The sequence below is a fragment of the Neodiprion lecontei genome, chromosome 4 (genome assembly GCF_021901455.1).
Source record: "Neodiprion lecontei isolate iyNeoLeco1 chromosome 4, iyNeoLeco1.1, whole genome shotgun sequence".
In the NCBI taxonomy this organism is placed as follows: domain Eukaryota; kingdom Metazoa; phylum Arthropoda; class Insecta; order Hymenoptera; family Diprionidae; genus Neodiprion; species Neodiprion lecontei.
In genome coordinates this window covers 1,670,647-1,690,911 of record NC_060263.1, presented here as the reverse complement: position 1 = coordinate 1,690,911, position 20,265 = coordinate 1,670,647, and the positions used below count along the sequence as shown (strand labels likewise).

At 40.2% G+C, this 20,265-nt stretch overlaps 1 protein-coding gene across 7 annotated transcripts in view; it reads left to right on the top strand.

Moving 5' to 3' along the window:
- The window catches only part of LOC107221966 (neprilysin-3), a 50,665-nt gene extending 33,246 nt beyond the window's left edge, over positions 1-17,419 (top strand). For 4 of the 7 annotated variants that reach the window (XM_046738426.1, XM_046738425.1, XM_046738429.1 and 1 more), the window contains 13 exons: positions 3,183-3,272; positions 7,584-7,730; positions 7,870-7,962; positions 9,166-9,320; positions 11,039-11,225; positions 12,109-12,285; positions 13,099-13,199; positions 13,279-13,334; positions 13,749-14,011; positions 14,314-14,505; positions 15,006-15,082; positions 15,164-15,470; positions 15,996-17,419. In XM_046738426.1, the coding sequence (XP_046594382.1) occupies positions 3,183-3,272; positions 7,584-7,730; positions 7,870-7,962; positions 9,166-9,320; positions 11,039-11,225; positions 12,109-12,285; positions 13,099-13,199; positions 13,279-13,334; positions 13,749-14,011; positions 14,314-14,505; positions 15,006-15,082; positions 15,164-15,263 (1,638 nt within the window). In that variant the 3' untranslated portion in view covers positions 15,264-15,470; positions 15,996-17,419. The remainder of the gene's footprint in view (positions 1-3,182; positions 3,273-7,583; positions 7,731-7,869; positions 7,963-9,165; positions 9,321-11,038; positions 11,226-12,108; positions 12,286-13,098; positions 13,200-13,278; positions 13,335-13,748; positions 14,012-14,313; positions 14,506-15,005; positions 15,083-15,163; positions 15,471-15,995) is intronic. The other 3 variants (XM_015661152.2, XM_046738427.1, XM_046738428.1) reach the window with 3 other exon arrangements.
- The last annotated feature ends 2,846 nt before the right edge of the window (positions 17,420-20,265 follow it).

Sequence of the window (20,265 nt, the reverse complement as noted above, 5' to 3'; positions counted from 1 at the left end):
TGAACTGAAGTTACACTTTATCACTGGAATAACACTGAAATCGAAAAGATTTCTCGCTCTACTGAAATTATACTGAATTTTAAATTCATACTTGTAACTGAAATCATACTTGAAATCTACTGAAATTAAATAATGCGTAAATATTTTATGAAAAAAAAAGTAACCAAATTCACAACTACACCAAAGAATTTAGTGTAATTTAAGCGATTACCTGGAATATTGCTCTAATATCACTGATTTTGGGATCCACGAAAAAAAAACTTTAATAAACTTTTTTTTCTTCGGCGCACCTACGACTAATATTGCAAACTTACGCTCGGCTGGAAAAGATGAAGTTTGCCTCCTTGTTACGTAATATACTAATTCTTATTTCCTTTCGTTCTTTTTCTGCTTCGCGAGATCAATCAAAGATACGTGAATATAAATGAACTGCGAAGCTCGCACAATTTCAAATCGAAAAACACGCTTCACTGCCGGGGTGAAGATTGACTTCTTTAGTGGCGAAGGTCGTTTGGGCAATTTTTCAACCCCCTGTCTGCGTCATCGTGACGAAGGAGGAAGAAAAAAAGAAAATGGAAAAGAGGAAAATAATATAGAAAAAAAAAAAATAAATAAAAAATAAAAGACAAATCGACACTCACTCATATTACGCGAGCCACATCGGCTGCACGGCCATCACGTCACGCCGACGTGGGAAAATTAGACTGGGGAAAAATTTGGTGTAAAATTTGATGAAGGGTCTGTCAAGAAATGTGGAGAGAAAAATGAAACCGGAAGGGAAACGAAGTAAGCAAGTTACAAAAACGATGCTTTCTTGTGCCTGTATTATTTTCCGAAGATATTCAAGTCAATTTTGTAAAATAGACAAAGAACGATCAACGAACTTGGCAGTTGTACGATCAGTTGTAAGATGTGCGGAGAGGAACAAGAGGACAAACTCGAGGGTATTAATATATTTGCCAGTAATTCATTTAAATTTTCCATCTCGTTTAAACGATGATGAATGAAGTCACCGCCAGCTGACTTCCGATTAAAAAATAGAAGGCGGCTTCGCTTTGTTCACCTCATTGTCAGAGCTTTGGTTAAATGGAGAGAAAGTGCGGTAAAGAGGCGAAAAAACAAGGAATGAAAAAAGGAACGAAACGGAGAGAGCTAGGAGGGTTGGGATAGATCAGATAAAATAAAGAACGCCGGAACGAAGAGAGAGAGAGAGAGAGATCGCGAGAGGGGGGAGGGGGAGGGGAAAAAATCACTATTTAAACACTGCGGATGAATCGTAGACAGAGACAAAGAAAAAGAGTGGACGTAACGCGAACCGACGAATCGATGCTTCTCGCGTTGCCTGCTTGCTCAGCTCGGATTTTTGTTGCTCCGTATAGTAGAACGTAACGAGTAGACATATAAATTCTGATACCTACCCGCTTGCACGAAGACCGAATGCCTACGGAAATAGATTTCCCGTGTAATTTGATTTATTGAGGTGATTCGATCCGAATTATGCGGAGGAAATTACGTGAAATCATTTTCCATGTCACTGAGGGAGAGAGAAATTCATTGATAATGCAACGATAACTCGATCCTAGAAAAATAATTTACCCTTTTTTAATTCGTAAAAGTTTGCCTGTTGCCGAGAAATGTCGCGTTTTTTTGTCTGCGATATTGTTACGCTACGGGTCTGGAATAATTTCTTTAAATCGATTCGATTTTTATTGATTTTCTTCAATCGTCCAACACCGTTGTATCTGTTTGGATATGACGATGTCATTTCATTCGCGCAATTGTAGGACGATGTGTCATCGGAAAATTGGCAATATTCACTGTTAATAAAATCATAATATTACTTGATATATTCCAAATGTTTCATCGCGCAGTCATTTTCTCAGAGATTTAAACCTCGAGTTAATGAATTTTGATTTTGGTGTCTCCTTTTTTTTTTTTTTTTTCTTTTACTGTAACACAGCCCTACAAATTTTTTTCGAAAAACTGATAAATCAATAAGGAAGTATATTTTATGACGTATTTCGATGCACCGAATGCGATGGCGTTTCCCATTTTCCCATCTGTATAATTCGGCGCGAAACAATTAAGAATTCGCATCGAGCGTAGCGCGTTTATCCCGATTCCGCATCATCGCTGCGGAATAACCTTTGCTAAATAAGATATACGAGAGGAACGCCGTCGCCGTCGGGGTTAGAAATCGGCGCCGCAGGACATCCAGGAGCCGGTTAAATCCTGGGGATGGGGCGTCGTTTTCTGGCCTCGGGCCAAGATCAGCTCCGCTACTGACACCGAGGAAATTCATCCTCATTCCGAGGGCGGTTTCGCAGGGCGAAAACTTTCGCGACATCCGGACGCGAGCATAATCGACGAAGTGGGAATCAACGCGCGATGCTCGGGGGGGGGGGAAATTAGACCTCGGGGTGAAGTTTTTTCGTCGATTAAAGAAGTTCCTTGTCCGAAAATACGCATCTTTTTATTTCATTCTATCGCCAGATTGTCGCATGTTGATTGTTTTATTTTTTTATTTTTTTATATCGTGTTAAAATAATTGTTAGACTCATTTTTCTCGAAAAACTGTTTTCCACAAAGTCACTGAAACGGATTTTTCTCTCGTTTCCGTAGTCGACAATTTATCGCAAAATTGTTGATCCTAACGCAATATACATTGTGCAATAAAGATTTTAATAAATTTGATCCAGTGAATTTGCAAAAAAATAAGTGTCTTCTGAACAAAATAAACCAATCTATTAGAGTTTCAATAATTTTCAAACGATTCAAAACGAAGCATCGACTTTTTCTTTATAGCTTTTATTAATAATTTCTCTACTTCCGATTTTTGCATTTTTAACAACATCTTCGCAGTTTGTGAATATATAATTATATCTATATATTATATGATATACATATATATATATGAATGTCTGGTGATGAAATTAATAAAAAGTGTCATTTTTTGCCTAGCCAAGGCTCTTTAAATTAAATTGTGAAGTTCCTTTTTTTCCTTCTTTTGGGAAGCGTAATTTTTCTTTCGAACCTTTCGCCGTAGCTTCTTTTTTCCCGTCGGCATAAACTATACGTATTACAGCCCTCCAACTTTGTCTTTCGTCTCGTCGTATAAATCAACCCCTTTGAATATTCGGCTTGTTTCAGGTTTTATAACGAATATTTTATACGTGTTACAGAAATGGCTGCAGGACAATTTCTTACCGAGCGACGAGCTGAAAATGCAGGGTAACAACGTCGTCGAGAGTAAAGCCTACACGTTTATAAAGGCAAGTATTCATTTAATAATATATCGGAAATTTATCCACATTCGTCATATTACGTATAAATGTCTTAGATTTTTTCCGCAAATCAGATAAATTTACAACTTTCACTGTAAATCATATTTGTCAATTTTTCTTTTTTTCTTTCTATTCCGTTCTTGATCCTGTTGCTATTCTTTTTTGCTTATTTTCTTCTTCTTTCTTTGTTTTTTTTTTGTTTCTTTTTTTATTTACTCGTATAGACGCGAGTTTGGATTCGTCGTAGATTTTTACGACTTCGGTATCAGACCGCCTTCCTCTTCTCTTGGCTGGGCCTTTGGCCAAACCTCCATCTCTGGCATCTAACCTTTTCCCTTAGAAATCTCTACCACATATTAAGCTATAAATCCAGGACCCTGCATGTAGCTGGCAATAAATAATATCCTTTCTAGTTTTTATACCGACATATAACTAACGATGCACGTGTATGTTTATATTATATATAACATATACATGTTTTTTACCGTTTTACACTAATTTTTCTCATTTACGATTCTTCTTATCCCTGATTTCACCTCGATAAATTATTTATACCCTGTTAAATTATAATCGTCAAGTTTTAAAAAATATTAATAACATTTCAGTTGCGAAAATTTAATGCTTGTGCAACGATAAATTGACGTTGAGGCCTTATTTAACTAAAAAAAAAGTAAAGTAAATTGCACAAACTAATTTTGCGTTGCAATTACCAAAAAAGGATCGACAACATTGCAAAATGGTTAAGCGTACCTCGTTTTTCGTAATCCCAACAATATTCATTAACAGTTTTTATTTTCAACGATACCTGTTTTAATCTATTTTTCTATTTACTATAAGAAATGAAATTTTTCTCAGCGAACTCCTCGCGTCGTAGAAAGTGTGTATATACGTCTGTGTAATTTTTGTGCCATTGCACATTATCTTTTTTTTACCGTATAAAGAAGGAGCTGAAAGCAAAGGAGGGATATGCAGGTGAATTCTAGTTTTCTTTTTGATTCACGGTGAAATCCGGGCTGCAAGACGAGAGTTGTAAGCTCAACACGCGATCAAACGAACCCGTTTTCCTCAGCCGTATTCCACACACGCTTCAATCTAGCTCTTCATAATTGCTCACTTTTTGCGGTTCTCTCCTTTTCCCTTTTCCTTTGCTTGCTCTTTGAACCCGCGCGGAGGTGATTATTTTCTACCAAGTGACGACGTGCGTACCGATTAAAGAATAAAAAAATTTCATCCTTGTACAACCCGGTAAAAAAATTAGCGGTCAAGATTTTTGCCTTGCACAAAACCAAGAAAAAAAAAAAAAAAAAACAAAACAAACAACACGAGCGATTCATGTTGGATACTTTTTTAATAACGGACGAAGCAGAGTAAAATTAAACGTTTGCGAAACGACACAATTAATCGAGTGGAAATTATCAGGGAAGCTGTAGTTTTTTTTTTCTGTTATTTCTTGTCGACTGAAACTTTATCACGGCGCGTCTTTTAATTTCTAGTCATTTCGAAAATCGATCGAAGGTGCTTGGAAGCCGAGTTAGTTTCGAACTCTGAGGTATAATGCCTGCCCGTGAAATACAGCATATTTTCCGATCGAGTAATAGGACGGTGTCCTAGATATTTGAACGACTCGATATGTTTCCATTAAAGCTCACGAGGTGTTTATATCCGTGTATATACGAAAAGGAAATTCCGAAACGACTACCGTCACGGATTCCGTACGTACGTATGTATACACATAGACGTGTATGTGTAACGTAATATAATGCATACATACACGAAAATCGTACGTATTCTATCGGAATTTATATAAACGGACATCAATCAAGCGGAGATCAAGTTTCTTGTGGTATAAAAAATCCTCCTGATCGCCGCGCCTCTTCCGCAGATATAAAGACGAGACGCCGTTTTCGTATTTTTGCACCGGTATAAATTGCGTTTCACATATTTCATGCCGGAAGATATTACAGGTTATACGTATAAAAGGTACAGACTGAGTTTGTAAATTCGGGTGTAAGCCCGAGGAATAAAAGCCAGGAACAGTCTGTGGGCGTATAAATCGCCTTTTCCCGCGCAACTTTCCTTTCTTCACTTCTCTCTTCTTCTCTCTTACAGCTCGTATTCCGTCTATCCTTTATATACGCCAATCTCGTTGAAATTTCAAGAGTAAGTAGGTACATGCATTGAACCCAGCGACCCATTGCAGACATATTGCTTTAGTTACCATACATTCGCCGAGGAAAAATCCTGCTGTGTGCAGTTTTCAACGATCTTTATTCCAGCGATTCTGTAACAGATTTATTCGCGAGTACCTACATCGGTCTTAGCACCTTTCATATTTCAATTTGCTATATTCACTTCGGCTAAACTGTGTGCACGAGTGTTTGTCGTAAGTAGATATATGAGGGGGGATTATGGCTAAATCTGCCTTACCGATCGAGTAACCGACTACCAGAGCTAAGTAGAAACCGGAAGTCTGAGACATTCGGTGACTTGGAATTAATTATACGAAACATATGGCGTCGAGTAACGGGGCGAATTTTACGACGGTGGATATATGAGGGGGGTTTCCGGCGCAATCTGCCTTACCGACCGAGTACTCGGGTACTCGGATGTTCGCTTGATGTTCCCATATTGGATCCACCATTTTGAATTTCGTAATTTGAAGTTCAGATTCGTAATTAACGGCTTCGAATAACCCCGGGCACCGAGTTCTATCGAAATAGAATGACTTTTTGAATTTTGGTTTGCCATATTGGATTCACCATTTGGAATTTTCGAATTTCGAGTTCAGACTCGTAACCAACGAGCCCAGAAATCCCTTAAACACCAAATTCTATCGATATCCGTTCTCTCTTAAGGACACGAGTTAGAGCGGGGATAAAAATCTGAAGAAATTGGGAAATTATTTCTGAATTATTCGGAACCAATTTGGAGGGTGAGCCGGTCGAAATTAAAAAATGATCTTTCCAACCAGTTCCTTTTTTTGTACACTATGGTGCACGATGTTGATTTTTGTTTTTTACGATTTTCTCGAGATACACTACGTATTAAATAATTGTCAAGTACGTGAAATGCGGGTAAAATTTTCCGACAAATCGATCGCAGCGATTCATTTTTGTGAAATTATTCTCAAATTGCGAGAAAAACGCTAATTTTGAAGGGGAAAAAAAAACTCAATTTCTGAAACACGTCTAATTGTAACACATCTCAAAATCGTCCTAAAAGTGTTTCTTTACTAAAATGAAGGCATTTTCGTTTCAAAGTGAACCGGGTTAAGCAACACCCTAATAATAATACACTTAATACGCAGACATACGTATATATAGACTTGTACACGAATCGCTACGTCGGTAAGGTAATTAACGTCTTCGTACAGGGTCAATCAAGCCTCGAAATTAGCTTGCAGAACCTTACGCAGAAATTACTACCAGGGTAGTATAAATTGATTATCAGAAAGTAGACGTCTATATTATACATATACCATATAGGCATAATACATATGTATTACACGTCCTCGAACGTTTCGAAAATCGACTGAAAGAGCGATTTTTATAAATGAAAAATGATGACTGTGCTCGATTTTGACAAGCGTGGATCGACTTGTAAGTAAATTCTGTAAAAAATATATAGAGTGTGTATATATATCATATAATATATCATGCGGTGTGGGTATAAAAAAAAAAAAACGTCAACAGAGGAAAAACGTGAAGTTTTTATGAGTGAGTCGAGCTATTTCATTCCATTTTGATTCTATACGGTCTATGATCGTTCCAAGATCTCAGGCTAAAAATAAACGCCGGCTCGAAATGAATAGGGGTAGGAAAAAAATAAATAAGTAAAAAGAGAATAAAAGTTATCGATTCACCGTCGCGACTAAGGCGTCCAAAAATAACTTTGATGTTTGTATTTTCGCGAATATTGTCGAAGCCCTTGATAATTAATTAGCGGTATTCCGGCGGTTGCAGGGCGGTGAAAATATTTGGTTCGGGATGAGGTTTCATCGTCCTTCTCTTCCTCCGTCCCTCCCTTTTTACCGCGATGGCTATCACATTGAACGAATATTTTGAATTTTCGATCAGCTCCAACGGTCGCGTCGAGCAAATAAGTCAATTGTTTAACATGCAAATTGAGTCACCGCAAATTGAGCCGTTCGCCTGGCTGCCTGAAGGGGGATTTCAGCTGTCGCATATTCCCGGGGAATAATAAAAACCGAATGCAATTTAATCCGATTGCTATAATTACGCGGAAATATTGCGAGGATAACGTTAATGATTTGCTGCGTTTCTTCTCTCACACTGATAGCAACGATCTTTGCAGCTCAGAGTCGAGGAGCAGAGGCTACTTCAGATGGAGAAGATACTTCAGGGATTTTTGCCAAAAAATATGGGCGCCAAGGAAAGGGAGAACGAAACGAACCAAATTCTCCTGTTTTGTTCCATGCTCAACAAGGTAGGCGGGACCTCTCTTACCGACGGAGTAAGCTTCCTCAATTCATTCCCTTTTCTTCCTCTTCTCTCGTCTCTTCGACCCTCGAATGGCTCCTTTTTAAAAAAAACATATAACAACTCGGTGTTACTTCCTTTCACAGATTTATCCGCGACACAAGGACCTCTACAACTGGATGGATCAGCGGGGATTCTTGGCGCACAATCTCACCTCATTGCAGGAGAATTTCGGTTATGTAAGTCGTTCGAAGATCCGCGAAAAGTAACTCGTTTCGATTTGCCAAAAATATCTCGCTTTTACGCGAGGACAAAACGAGTCTTACCGCAGGATTTCAGAAAATCTAACAATTTTTCCCCAACGTGAACGCGAAAAAAACGAGCCACTCGTGTTTTATTTCACTTTTTTTCTTTTATTCCTCTTTTCATTTTCTCATATTCCACGGTTTGTTCCGACTGAAGACGGATAGCTGCGGATGTTGCAATAACGGGACGAAACTGAACGATATAAAGGAAAGCGCGGATAAGAGCAAAACAAACAATGGCACTTCCTCCCTTTCCCATCCTCGTTTCTTACTTCGACGAATGAACCGAGTTGAAAAAACATCCCCAACTTTGGTTGACGGTCGGTCGGTGGGCGTGGCTATATCCGTAATCTCACCCTGCAGGTTACCCCCTACATCTCAAATGATATATAAGAAAAATAGACGGTTACTTTCGTCAGCGGGGTGCACACGTAAAAGTTCTTCAAACTTTCCCTTCTTATTTCGCTCTTTTTTTCCCACTCCTCGCGGTTTTCCACCACTCGAACCATTCCGCGGGGTTGCAACCCCTCGACGCGATTTCGGTACATCAACTTTTTGTCGCCCCCTCAAGACCGTTTCACAGAATCTTAAAATTTGTTCCCCCATTATTCGTCCCTGTGCTGAATTTTCAATTAATAATGGATAAATTACAAGGTAGCGTGTGTGAATGAAAATGAAAGAGGATATCGAATCCTATTTCAATTGTTCATTAGTTAAAAATTGGTCGATTAATCAATTATTTCCGATTTTTTTTTTAAATGGTGCATCTGAAACCAATATTTCGTAAATTTTAGCGCGTAGTCGTAATAGCGGGAAAGTTTTTTTGACAATTTGTAGTTTCATTCAAATTATTTTTAAATTTTAGGTAAAAATGTTCATTCGCCTTTGACTGATTATATCAAATAGGTACTTAGTGAGTAAGACAATGATGTTAATTGATACTTTAATCACGTAAATCGATATTTCACTGCATCGTTCATGGGAGTAAAAAACAATAACCGATTGCGAGAAAAAAATAATCGATTTGGTCGGTTGACGGAGTTTCAAAAATAGTCGATTCAATCGAAATCGTTTATTTTTTGGGCATTCTTATGCCCACTGCCTGCCACAAAACTCAGTCGATGTTCCTTTGGTTAGATAAGGTGGGGGACGCTGTTCGGTGAAGTACTAGGCGCTGATCGCAATCACGATCAAGAACTTCTCGGGCCCGAGGATCAGGTGATTTACGTCTACGTCACAGCGCCTCACTACTTCCGGAGTCTGGGGAAATTGCTGAACCGTTTCTCCCGCAGGTGAGTTTAATTTTCGTCGCTTACAAATTTCCACGTAGTAATTATAATTTCTCCCCAGCTTGCGAAACGTGTCGACAGCTGCTCGTTTTATTTATATTCATCATCGGACGATTCCTTCGGTAAAATGATACCCGATTATTACACAACATCCGGGGAAAAATTCATCTTCCACACAATTTGCGGAAACGGGATACGATCATCGTCTTCGTCTATCTACGCTTCAGCATCCGGCTAATGTTTCACCGTAATTGGCTCCATGTTTCATCTCGTCTTTGTTTACGTGAAAAAAACCATCGTCAAATTTTATCCCCCCCCCCCCCCCCACTTTTCACCGCAAGAACGGTGTTCTAATTTATTATTTTAACCAGCACCGTGTTTGTAATACGCGAATTTTATCCGCTGATGGATTCAATCTTCGAGATGTAGATCTTATTTTCTTTTTGACACTTTTTCCTGATCCGTAACGTCGTTATTTATTTTCGCTCGGTATGTTTCCGTAAATTCCTTTTCTTTTTTTTTTTCAATCCCTGAGTCCCAGTCCCCAAGTAGGTACAGAAGAGAAGAGACTCCATTAACCGAAGCAAAATATCTAGTCCTGGGTACTTTCTTTCCGGGGCTTTTTTTTTTCTACCCCCGAGCTTCTTATCGCCGCTGTTATACCAATATCAACAAAAGCTCTCGTACTTCCCCCTCGTCATTCACCCTGAAAATCTTGCCCCGCATGTTCTGGTTAGGGTTTCGCGGTGGCTTTTGACATACCCACCCTTCGCAAAGTGGAGGAAACCTGTGATCGTCTCGTATTCTCTATGAGCGGGAGAATTTTCGGCGCGTCAAGCGTTGCGAACAAGCCGTGGAGCGAGACCCGTGGAAGTTGAGCTTTTGCCTGGGTCTTCGGCATCTGGGCACTCTTGAAATTTTCAAGACGATACCCGGACCCTGCTTGAGAAACCGTTGCCAAAGAATTTTGGTCGCTTCTTGAGGCGTTGACGAAATTTTTACCCCAGCTTCCGAATTCGGCGAACTTTTTCATCGTCGTTAATTCCTCCCGAGCTTACCGCGCTTCTCTCAACCGACGCGACGTCCACTCTCGTCGTTAGAGCTTTTCCTTTGTTTGTCCGATGTCAGGAGCGAAGGTTTCGTTGTCTATATTTCTCTTTTTCCCACCCTTACACTTTCACCCCTGTAGGGTGGATGACGTCTAAAGATCGATGAAATAACGATAATTATCAGCCGTTCTGCGCAGGCTGAGAAAAGCCTAAATGATATATTAATTAATATAACGCCCGCTGTTGCATGCGGAGTTGATTTCGTGGCTGAGGTAAGCCTCCCTCCCTTTCCCCCAGATTTGCACCAAGCCCAGCAGGAGAGAGATTAATTATGAAATCGGTCGCGTTGGTTAAACCCCGGATCTCTACTGTCCAAGGAACTTGAAATAAAGGTCTACAACTTTGGGAGAGGGATTTATACGGTGGGGGAGGAATTCCGATGACGGAATTCAAGATTATCATCGATTTTCGAATGACGCGACGATGACAGGACAACGAATCGCGGGGGCGAGGGTAAAATTCCAAACTTGAAACATTCCGGAGCTTCAAGCCCGCGCCGAACAGCGAATTTGCAATTGTTTTAAAAAATCTTCGACAATTCTTCTCATCGTTTATATTAGAAAAAAAAAAAAAAAACGCAATGACGGAATTACGGCGTTTCCTTTTTCCCAGGATCATCCACAACGGCCTGCTGCTTCTCTACGCCCGGGACACGCTTCACGACGTGGTTAACGTCAGCGCTAGCAAGAACTGGAACGCTTCGTGCAGCAAGTTGTCAACCGCGGTGTTCAGCTCGGCAGTCGGGGCGCTTTACGTGCAGCAGTACAGCCAACAGCATCTAAACTCGGTAGCCGACAAGGTGAGTAAGCTGCTCGGAATCGGTCTTCACCTCGACATATTTTCCGAGACAGGTTAAGGAATTTTATCCGGATGATTTATTGTCATGGGGGGAAAATTTATTTCACAAGATTCTTCAGTTTTTCTCCCTCTACCTTTTCATTTTTCTTTTTCTTTTTTCTCTTTTTCTTGAAATATAGAGAGGGTGTGTAGATTTGACGGTTCAAAGCCTACGAGATGGATATCTTTTTTCCACCTTGTCCCCTGTGCTTTTCGGGTCAGAGACACGTGTGTGAGCGTATCCTTTCCCGATAATTCAAGACTCCGGATCATCGGGTAAATTTTGTGCTATTTTTTTTTTTTTTTTGTCTTTAACATTGATTTATTTATTTAGTTTGTCGCGTCATCGTTTCTTTGCCTCCTATAAAGAGACGCAAACAAATTTTTACCCTCTTGGCAAATTTCATTTTTATACTATTTCACGGTTTCGGTGTAACGACCGGCGTGCACGGCGTTTCAACGCTGCTGTTCCGCTGGCTATGCAAGCTCTCGGTAACGTCAGCAATGCATTAATTACTTGGGCAGTTTCCGCCGCTGCAGAGGCACCGCGGTAGAGACATCGCGCCAAGTATTCAAATTCTGGCACACGCTGTGCTAAGCTCGAAAGCTGTGGACGCGTTCAACTGATTTAGAGTGAAAGCGCGTTTTTATCACGGTTCGTGGGAATTCGAACGACGCTTTTAGTGTTTGGACAATGGTCTTATCGAAAAACGAGGATACGCTGCAATCTGTTTGTGTTTTTCTTTCTTTTCGACGAAACAGACGCACGAACTCCTCGAGGGTTGCTTATTTTTCCCCTTTGTCCGGGCGATTTCGGATTCCTCATGTCCTTTATCCGCTTTCAGGTGACGCGGTTATTCGATCGCATAAAAAGCACCCTCGCTGAACGGATGTTGGTGATGTCCTGGCTGGACGAGGAGACGCGAACACAGGCTCTTCTGAAGCTGCGTGCTTTGGAGGGAAAGTTTCACGTGTGGCCAGGATTTCAGAACAACACGAGAATCGCTATGGAAATGACGGAGGTAATAAGAGGGGTGGAAATCAAACTTCCCTCGTCCAATATCCCTGATCGTACGCGTACTTTAGACTCTATCAAAAAAATCGACAATCGAAATTTTCTTTTTCCAAATAAAAGTAAAAAATATTGTTCCAAACGACGGAAAAAGACTGCTGTCCAAGTTTGAGCTCTTAATATTAATATTCAGAGATGCATCATCCGCGATTTTCTATTTCCCATTTAAACTGTATGGCAGATTTTTCTTTTTTAACTTTGAAATTTTATAAGTCGTTGACACATTAATGTACCGATAAGACCGGAAAGTATTTTTGTAGGGAATTGAACGCTCTAGAAAAAAGTTATGTTCTTATTTTAAGATAAGTCTACTCTTTCAAAAATTATTTATGGTCAAAAGTTATTTAAGGTGGACTTATCACAAAATGATAAGAAACCTTTTTTGTATGGTGTTCAATTTCTTACAAAAGTACGTTCTGGTCTAACCAATACACTAATGCGTTGCCGAGATATAAAATTCCAAAGTTTGACAAAAATTTTTCCCATGCTATTTAAATGGGGAATAAAAAATCGCGATGATGCGCCTCTGAATAAGACTTGCACAGTATTCTTTTTTCGTCACTTCGAACAATATTTTGGACTCGAATTTCGAAAAAAAATAGATGATTATTTTGATACATCCAGTGTAATGTTATCCTCATGTCAGACGACTGATCTAATTCGTCATCAACTCGATGCCCATAAACGAGCCTGTTCCGGTTACGCGACATGTGATTGGTAGTAAAAAACTTCTGACTTGTGGGGCGAATTTTATCGATTTCAGGTAGTCGTCGACCCTCACGACTTCTTTTCAAACGTTGTGACAAGGTTCAGGCAGATCAGAGCCGTCAAGGGAGACGCGCTTCGCGGCAACATCACCTCTAAGTGAGTAGAGAAAATGGCTTACTCGCAATTCAACAATAAATTCACCATTCGTTCACTTTTTTTATCATGTACCCCGAAGATGGCCTCATCCATTCGTCGTCAATGCCTACTACGATTCGACTGTGAACGCGATTGGTAAGCATCCATGATTAAATCTATAAGTTTGAAATGTGACATTTTTGTAGTAGAAAAATTAGCCGTCACAGAGCAGAGAATAATAGGTAAGGTAAGCGGACCAGTTAGTGACACTTTTATTTTTCAAAATTATAAACTGACGGCACAAATAGTCAATTTCTCGATGACTAAAATCAATTGCTATAGGGTTAGATAGTAGAAATTTATTTTTCGGTACTTTTAAAACCAAGGATCGAACAGGTACAACCAAAAAAGGTCAATAATAATTTGGATTGAAAAATGCCAATTTTTGGGTTGTGTCAACTTTGTCGCCAAGCTGCGAATTACGTCCAATTGGACTATTGTTCCCTATGTATATCCTGATGAATTTTACCCTGATAAATTTTATACTGATAATATAAATACAAATTGCAGTAATACCAACGGCGATGTTGACTGCCTGGCCATGGGACGTGGGTCCGAGTTACATGTCCCACGCGACGCTGGGCGTCGTGATTGGTCACGAGGTCTTGCACGCTTTCGACGTTCATCATCGCAGTCATCACCCGGAAGAGTGGCTTTGGCTGACGACGGAGTCGCGGCGTCGTTTGGAGGCGCGAATAGAATGCGTCGCAAAGCTTTACGCCGGAAGTTTTTGGAAGAAAGTTCAATTTCTCGGGAACAGCGTCGACGTCCAGGTGAGTGGAGAAAGAAACCGCGGTCTCACTCTGGTGAAAATTTCTACTGCCAAGAATTTTTTTTTTACGGAAATGGAAACATTTCCTATTATTTCGTACAAAATTGTAAATACGCGTAGTTTTTCGTGCAAAGAATTGGTCATTTTCTTTAAAAATTGTGGTAGCTTGTAGATTTGTTACTGTAAAAATACAAATATTCATGAAAATCGATACGGTTTGTGAGGAACTGTGCATGTTTACAATTTTTTATACAAAACTTTACGAAATTTTTTTTTCCCTGAAAAATTCGGAGAAAATCGTAGTTGAGACGACGATTACTCGATCCGCGATTTCAGTTCGACTGGAACGTCACCCGGAATGAAAACATGGCCGACATTGGTGCCTTGCAAATATCATACCAGGCCTGGCAGACCCTGACGAACGGCAAGGATCGAACTCTTCCCGGTCTCCAGGCCCTCAGACCAAGCCAATTGTTCTTCATAGCCGCGGCACAGGTGAGCTTTTTCAAGTTTTGCCGTGCCCCTGACAAGGAAAGTAGGTGGTGAGTTACACCCGAGGTGTAACTCACCGATTTTCTTCATTCTAAGATGTGATATACCTCGAAAAACATTAAACACCTTTTTTTTTCACGTGCCAATTTGGCCGTTTAACAGGTGAAAACCAGCCCTAAAGTTTACCCCCGAAGACCGATTTTTTTTGGATTTCTAGCTAATGATGTCAAATTTTTTAGTCAAATTAATTGGACGTTATTCGCCATCAACGAACGATAGTGTGAGCAGTGTTTTTACCCCCAGGGGTTGCATCCCTTATTGTTTTGGGTGGAAAGTTTAGGGATAGTTTTGATCCCTGGAGCGGCTGAATAGAGACGTAAAAAAATATGTGCTTAACGTTTTTTCACGTCTATATATTATGGAATGAAGAAAATCCGTGATTTACACCTCGGCTACTCTGCTTGTCAGTGACTCTGATTAATCTTTAACCGCGACTTTTTTAGCCGTACTGCTCAAACGTCACAGCCGAGGATTACATAATGTCCGTTGAATTGGACGACCACACGCCTCATCCTGAGAGGTGATTATCAAATAACTAATCGGACGGGCTTCTGCTGTCACTTTTGTCGTCGTTTCCTTCTTTTCATACATTGATTTTCAGAGTGAACGGCATTGTGATGAACTCTCAGGCGTTCGCGGAGGCGTTTCGATGTCCCGCAGGATCTAAAATGAATCCTCAACGAAAGTGCAGCACCTGGTGATCTCCGGAGTTGGATGACTACGGGTGCAGTCGTCGGCTGCAAGCTCAGCCCAACAGTAAGGCTGGAGCTTGCGGGTATTTCGAATACGTTCGGGACGAGAAGAGGGGATGAAGCCAACGAAATAGAAGTTTTATAGAAGAGAGAACCGCACGTTACAGCTTTTGAAGAGAGATACTTTCACGCATCGAGAGAAGAAGAGAAATATTGGTAAAGACAGGATAAAATAAATATTATAAATAAATCACGTGTGACTAACAAGGAAGGTATGTCCCAGGTCAATCTTTCCGATTTGATTTCTTTTGTAATTTGTTTTAGTAGACTAAAACTAAGTGACAATTTTTTTTATCCGCCATTAAATGAGGGATGATTTGGCAGTGTCAGCCACAAGAACATGATATTTTTTAACCGATCCAACTGGAAAAGTTTTTTCATAACAAGAAATGAAAAATTTCATCTCTTCATAAAAAAAATAGGCAAAGAAAAATGCCGAATCGCCCGTTGATATGCTTTACTTTGGAGGGAGGTTTCATCCCCTTAAAATATTTAGTGGCGGATAAAAAAAAAATAACGTGTCGCTTAGTTTTTACCCTACTGTAACATATTAAAGAAGAAATCAAATCATACAGATCGATCTGAGATACCTTCCTTGTAAGAATAAAATTATCGATACGTTTAATAGCAATAATGTTATTTCTATTTTATTCTGATCGCGATAAATTTAATCTGTTTTAGAAATGTCGAGGAGATGTGATGAAATTTTTTTGTTATACCGCCCCTTACTTTTCTCTCATCGCCTCGGAGAATTGGTGGTATAATTGACGTTAGATGCAGTTTAGAACGCGGAGGCCTCGGCTGACGTAGGTGCAGAAAAGCTTTGGTAAAAATATACGATATTCTATACTGTACCGTAGGGTAGAATCACACGGTCGAATTTTTGTTTCAATTTTCATTTATCCTGGTTTACTTTTTTTATTTTATGTAATTTTTTTCCGAAGAAAAATCGTAAACGACGAATTGCGCTGTGCGCATTAGTGCGCCCCGTGTTCATCGATATACCTACACACACACACACACACACACATACACACACATATATTATGTATAAAACCACGAAAGCAATTTAACGAATGTGATATACGTCTGCAGCGCCATGCTTGTTAGTGTTTTTCAAAGTTTAACGATACAGACACATAAGATTACATGTAAGAGTTTATGACGACGACGACGATAATATTATACATATATAAATCCGTTATACATTATATTAAATACCTATATAGGTAAATGATGAATATAAAAACGAAATAAATTACGAACTACATACGATACGAGTTGTCTATTGTATAATGTATAGATATGAAAACGTTATACCCAAAATAAGTTCTCCGTTAAGTTTCACCTTGTACGTAGCTTTAACGGCCGGTTTGTAGATCCCGAAGGGTGTATCTAGGTAGGTATGTACGCTGTGGTAATTTATCATAATTAGCGAGTATTGTACAGCTCCGGTTAGACGGCTGAAGAATTCAGTAGATCACTGTATTTTCTTTTTTTACTAATTTTTCTCTTTAATTTTACTCAAGTCCAAAGTTGGCACATAAGTATTACAATGAGGTTCGTAAATTTTGTTTGACTTCGTTCATCGTCGATCGGTGAGAAGGGTTATTGGCACGTAGAAGATACAGATATATTGTTTGGAAGAATTCGTAGTACAATAGCTGCCGAAGAAAAGGATTGCATAGAATAAAGGCCTACGCATATTTTTATTTTTCACGTCTTTGGTTTTTTTTTTTTTTTTCTTTTTTTTTCTTACCATTCTTATTTTATTCGTTTATTAAATTTTGTTGACGCAAGAATCGCAAACTGTGATATTCTTATGCATACGCAAATTAATTAATTAATCGTTGTACTTACCTTATAATTATATACAATAGTTCTAAGGATGATATTATATAAAATTGTTGCCTCGTCGAGTCCTGGGAGGTAACTAAATTTGGCAACTAATAAAATAGGTAGAAATATCGATTAATTTATTTACTAATTTATTAATTAACACGGTATTGTGCAGCAGCTGTTACTCAGTCACCGTATGGATTATATTATTCGTTATACATACTCGAACATAGGCTAACACGAATAAACATTCAACTGTCAGCATACATCCCCATATTATTATGTATAAATACCTTTATTGTTTAAGTATTGATATATATATATTTGAATAATATATAATGAGCTCTGAAAATAAAGTCTCTGACTGAATTCAAGATTTGCAGGTAGCTCGAAACGACTGTTAATTACATTTGAAAATTGTCACTCGGCGAAACGTAAATGCTAATTGCAGTGATAATTTTTGATCAGACGAAAATTCGATACTAATCACAACTGCAATTTGCCGTGGTAAGAATCTTTGATACTAATCCAGAAATTATAATTTAGAACAATGAGAGTATAATTAAATTTGCCCTTCTCAATTTGCGTGATACGAGGAGTCGACGAGGATCAATAAAACAGTTGACTCTGTACCGTCGACGATTTTTCGTTGTCACGTCGCGTCAGTGAGAATTCTTAATACACCAATTATACCTTAACATATACAATAAGTTTCAAGTGAATGCAATACTGTATTAACGTATATTTTACCGATCTGTAAGTCTGAGGTAGTTTTCGAGAGGTTTCAGATTAAAGCTCATCGATCGTTTAACGGTACAGTAATCAAACCGTCTCACTGGGATTCTTTTTTTGGAATCCTTGACCGGTTTGACAGCCGCCGATACGTTACAGTGATCTCACCGTTCGCTTACGCATGAGTTTGCACACCCTTACAAATCATCGGCTGCAAGTTCCGGAGGCTTTACGAGGTGTGCGACTCGGCTGAAATGAGTCGTGCGACTGGTCACGATGTCCTGTCAGATGACCTAATATGTCACAGGGTGACCGGCACCGAGTCTCCATCCTTTGGATAACCTTTCAGGTGAGTGTCCCCTTCCTAAATCACCTCCTCGTTATCTATTACCACATCAAGATCACCCCTCGCAGTTGGTCTCCGTCTTAATCGGCCCTCATCACAAGGCTATGGCCCTCTTCACACCGTACGTTTCGGAGTTTGAATACACGCCCGAGTCTCACCCCTCCAGGAACCCGAACTGCCCCAGAAGGTGGGCTCGCGGTTCCTGGGACGAGCGTCGATCGCCTGACGAGGGTTCGCCGGTCGGGCAGGAACCCTCGATCGAAATACGAGCTGTCCTAGTCAGGTGCGCGAAGTCGCAGGAGGAAATGTGAGTATGTACTTATTTGGAGGAACCGATAACCGCTTCCTTAGACTTCGCCGTTAAGATCTTCGAGACGACTAATCGATCCGTCTCAGGCACGACGTTCCCATGACCGGAAGCGCCTACAATATAACTGCTGGTCGCAGCCAGGACATCCTGGAGTTCCACGGCTTCGACAGGGACGAACCGGCACATCATTCCGAGGTGCGGAACTGCCGCAGGAAGCTCATCGTTACGATGAAGTTCAACAACCTTGGGAAGGTAGGTTTGAATTGGGTAACTATGACCTTGGAGTTTTCCGGAATCTTAAGCTTCCTTCGATCTCTGCTTCACCCAGACGAGAACCCAGGAGGAGTTCGTCGTCGTTGACCACGTCCTGGATCCTGTGACCATGCGGAAGGCCCGACTGCTCAATCCATTCGTCTTCAAGGTTCGCCAGGAACAAGTGCTGCAGCTTTATGGTCTCAAGTTTCAAAGTGTGAGCTTTTATCCCGGATTCAACCAAGGGTTCTGCCCTGCCGACGCACGGTTTGGAACATAAACGGGTTTCACCAGCTATCGATCATCTCGCTCCTACCGTCTGACGACACGGGAAAGCTACCTTAAGATATCTGCGTTACTAACGGCTTATCTGATGTGCTTGCAGATTGTCAACGGGGAGGCGAGAGAGGAGGTTATAAACAATAAATGGTCAAATTACACGGGATGCGATGATTCCCTTGTTAATCCCACCTGTGGCCAGATGATGTTTGATGGAAAACCCATGCCGTATAGTCAAGTACGTATTTAGTACCATTCAAAATGATTTGCACCCTAATAAAAATGACCATATCTTAAATCATGTAATGTTATTTAATCTATTACATGATTTATCTTGTAAATTCAAGAAAAATATCCATTAGATATACTCGATCAAAAATCGTGTTGGCAACTTTGTATGACTTTAGATCTAATTTATTTGACGATTCGTGCTTTTGTAATTTATTGCGTAATTTTTTTATATCGTATATTATTCTCGATTTTACAAGGTAAATCATGTAATAAAGTACATGTTGATTTTGGTCATAACATCTTATGATTTATCACATGAACGTTTGCTACGGCGCATCGCTGATCATCTATCACTTAACTTATTCCTCGATTTTTATTAGGGCTTCTGCTGCTCTTGCGATCCTGAGGTAAACGCCGCTCGTCAGCCCGTTCCAAAAGCGAGTCATCTCGCCTTGGGTACCTATCAAAGAATGATCCCAAACCCGACCGAAAGGCAGACCGAACTCTCTGTAGGCATGGTAAAAGTGCCCGATGAGAATTTAAGGGATGGCTGGCGAAATGGACAGTCGCTTTCTAAGCGTGAAAGAAGCCTGAAGTCGTCGCAGTTTCAGAACGGAATAGACGATGACGTCGACAGGCACCAAAAGCTCGGATACAACGCAGAGGAAGATCACGATTTCCGGGAAGGTCGACCTTATGTGATCCGGTCTTTCGATGGGGATAAGACAAACGGTATTCGGTTTCAAGATGATTATTCGAAGGTGAATGATCCCGCGGAATCCTCCCTTGGGGCTGATCTCGCTGAAGGGAAAACCGTGCAGCAAGAAAATCTCCGGGCCGCGCCCGGGGCGAGATTAAGGGCAGATGCCCGTGACGGGGTATCGAATGATCGAGAGACCCTTGACGACGATATTATTGAGGAACTGAAGCAGACTGGGCGTGGGAAATTCCAGCATCACAGA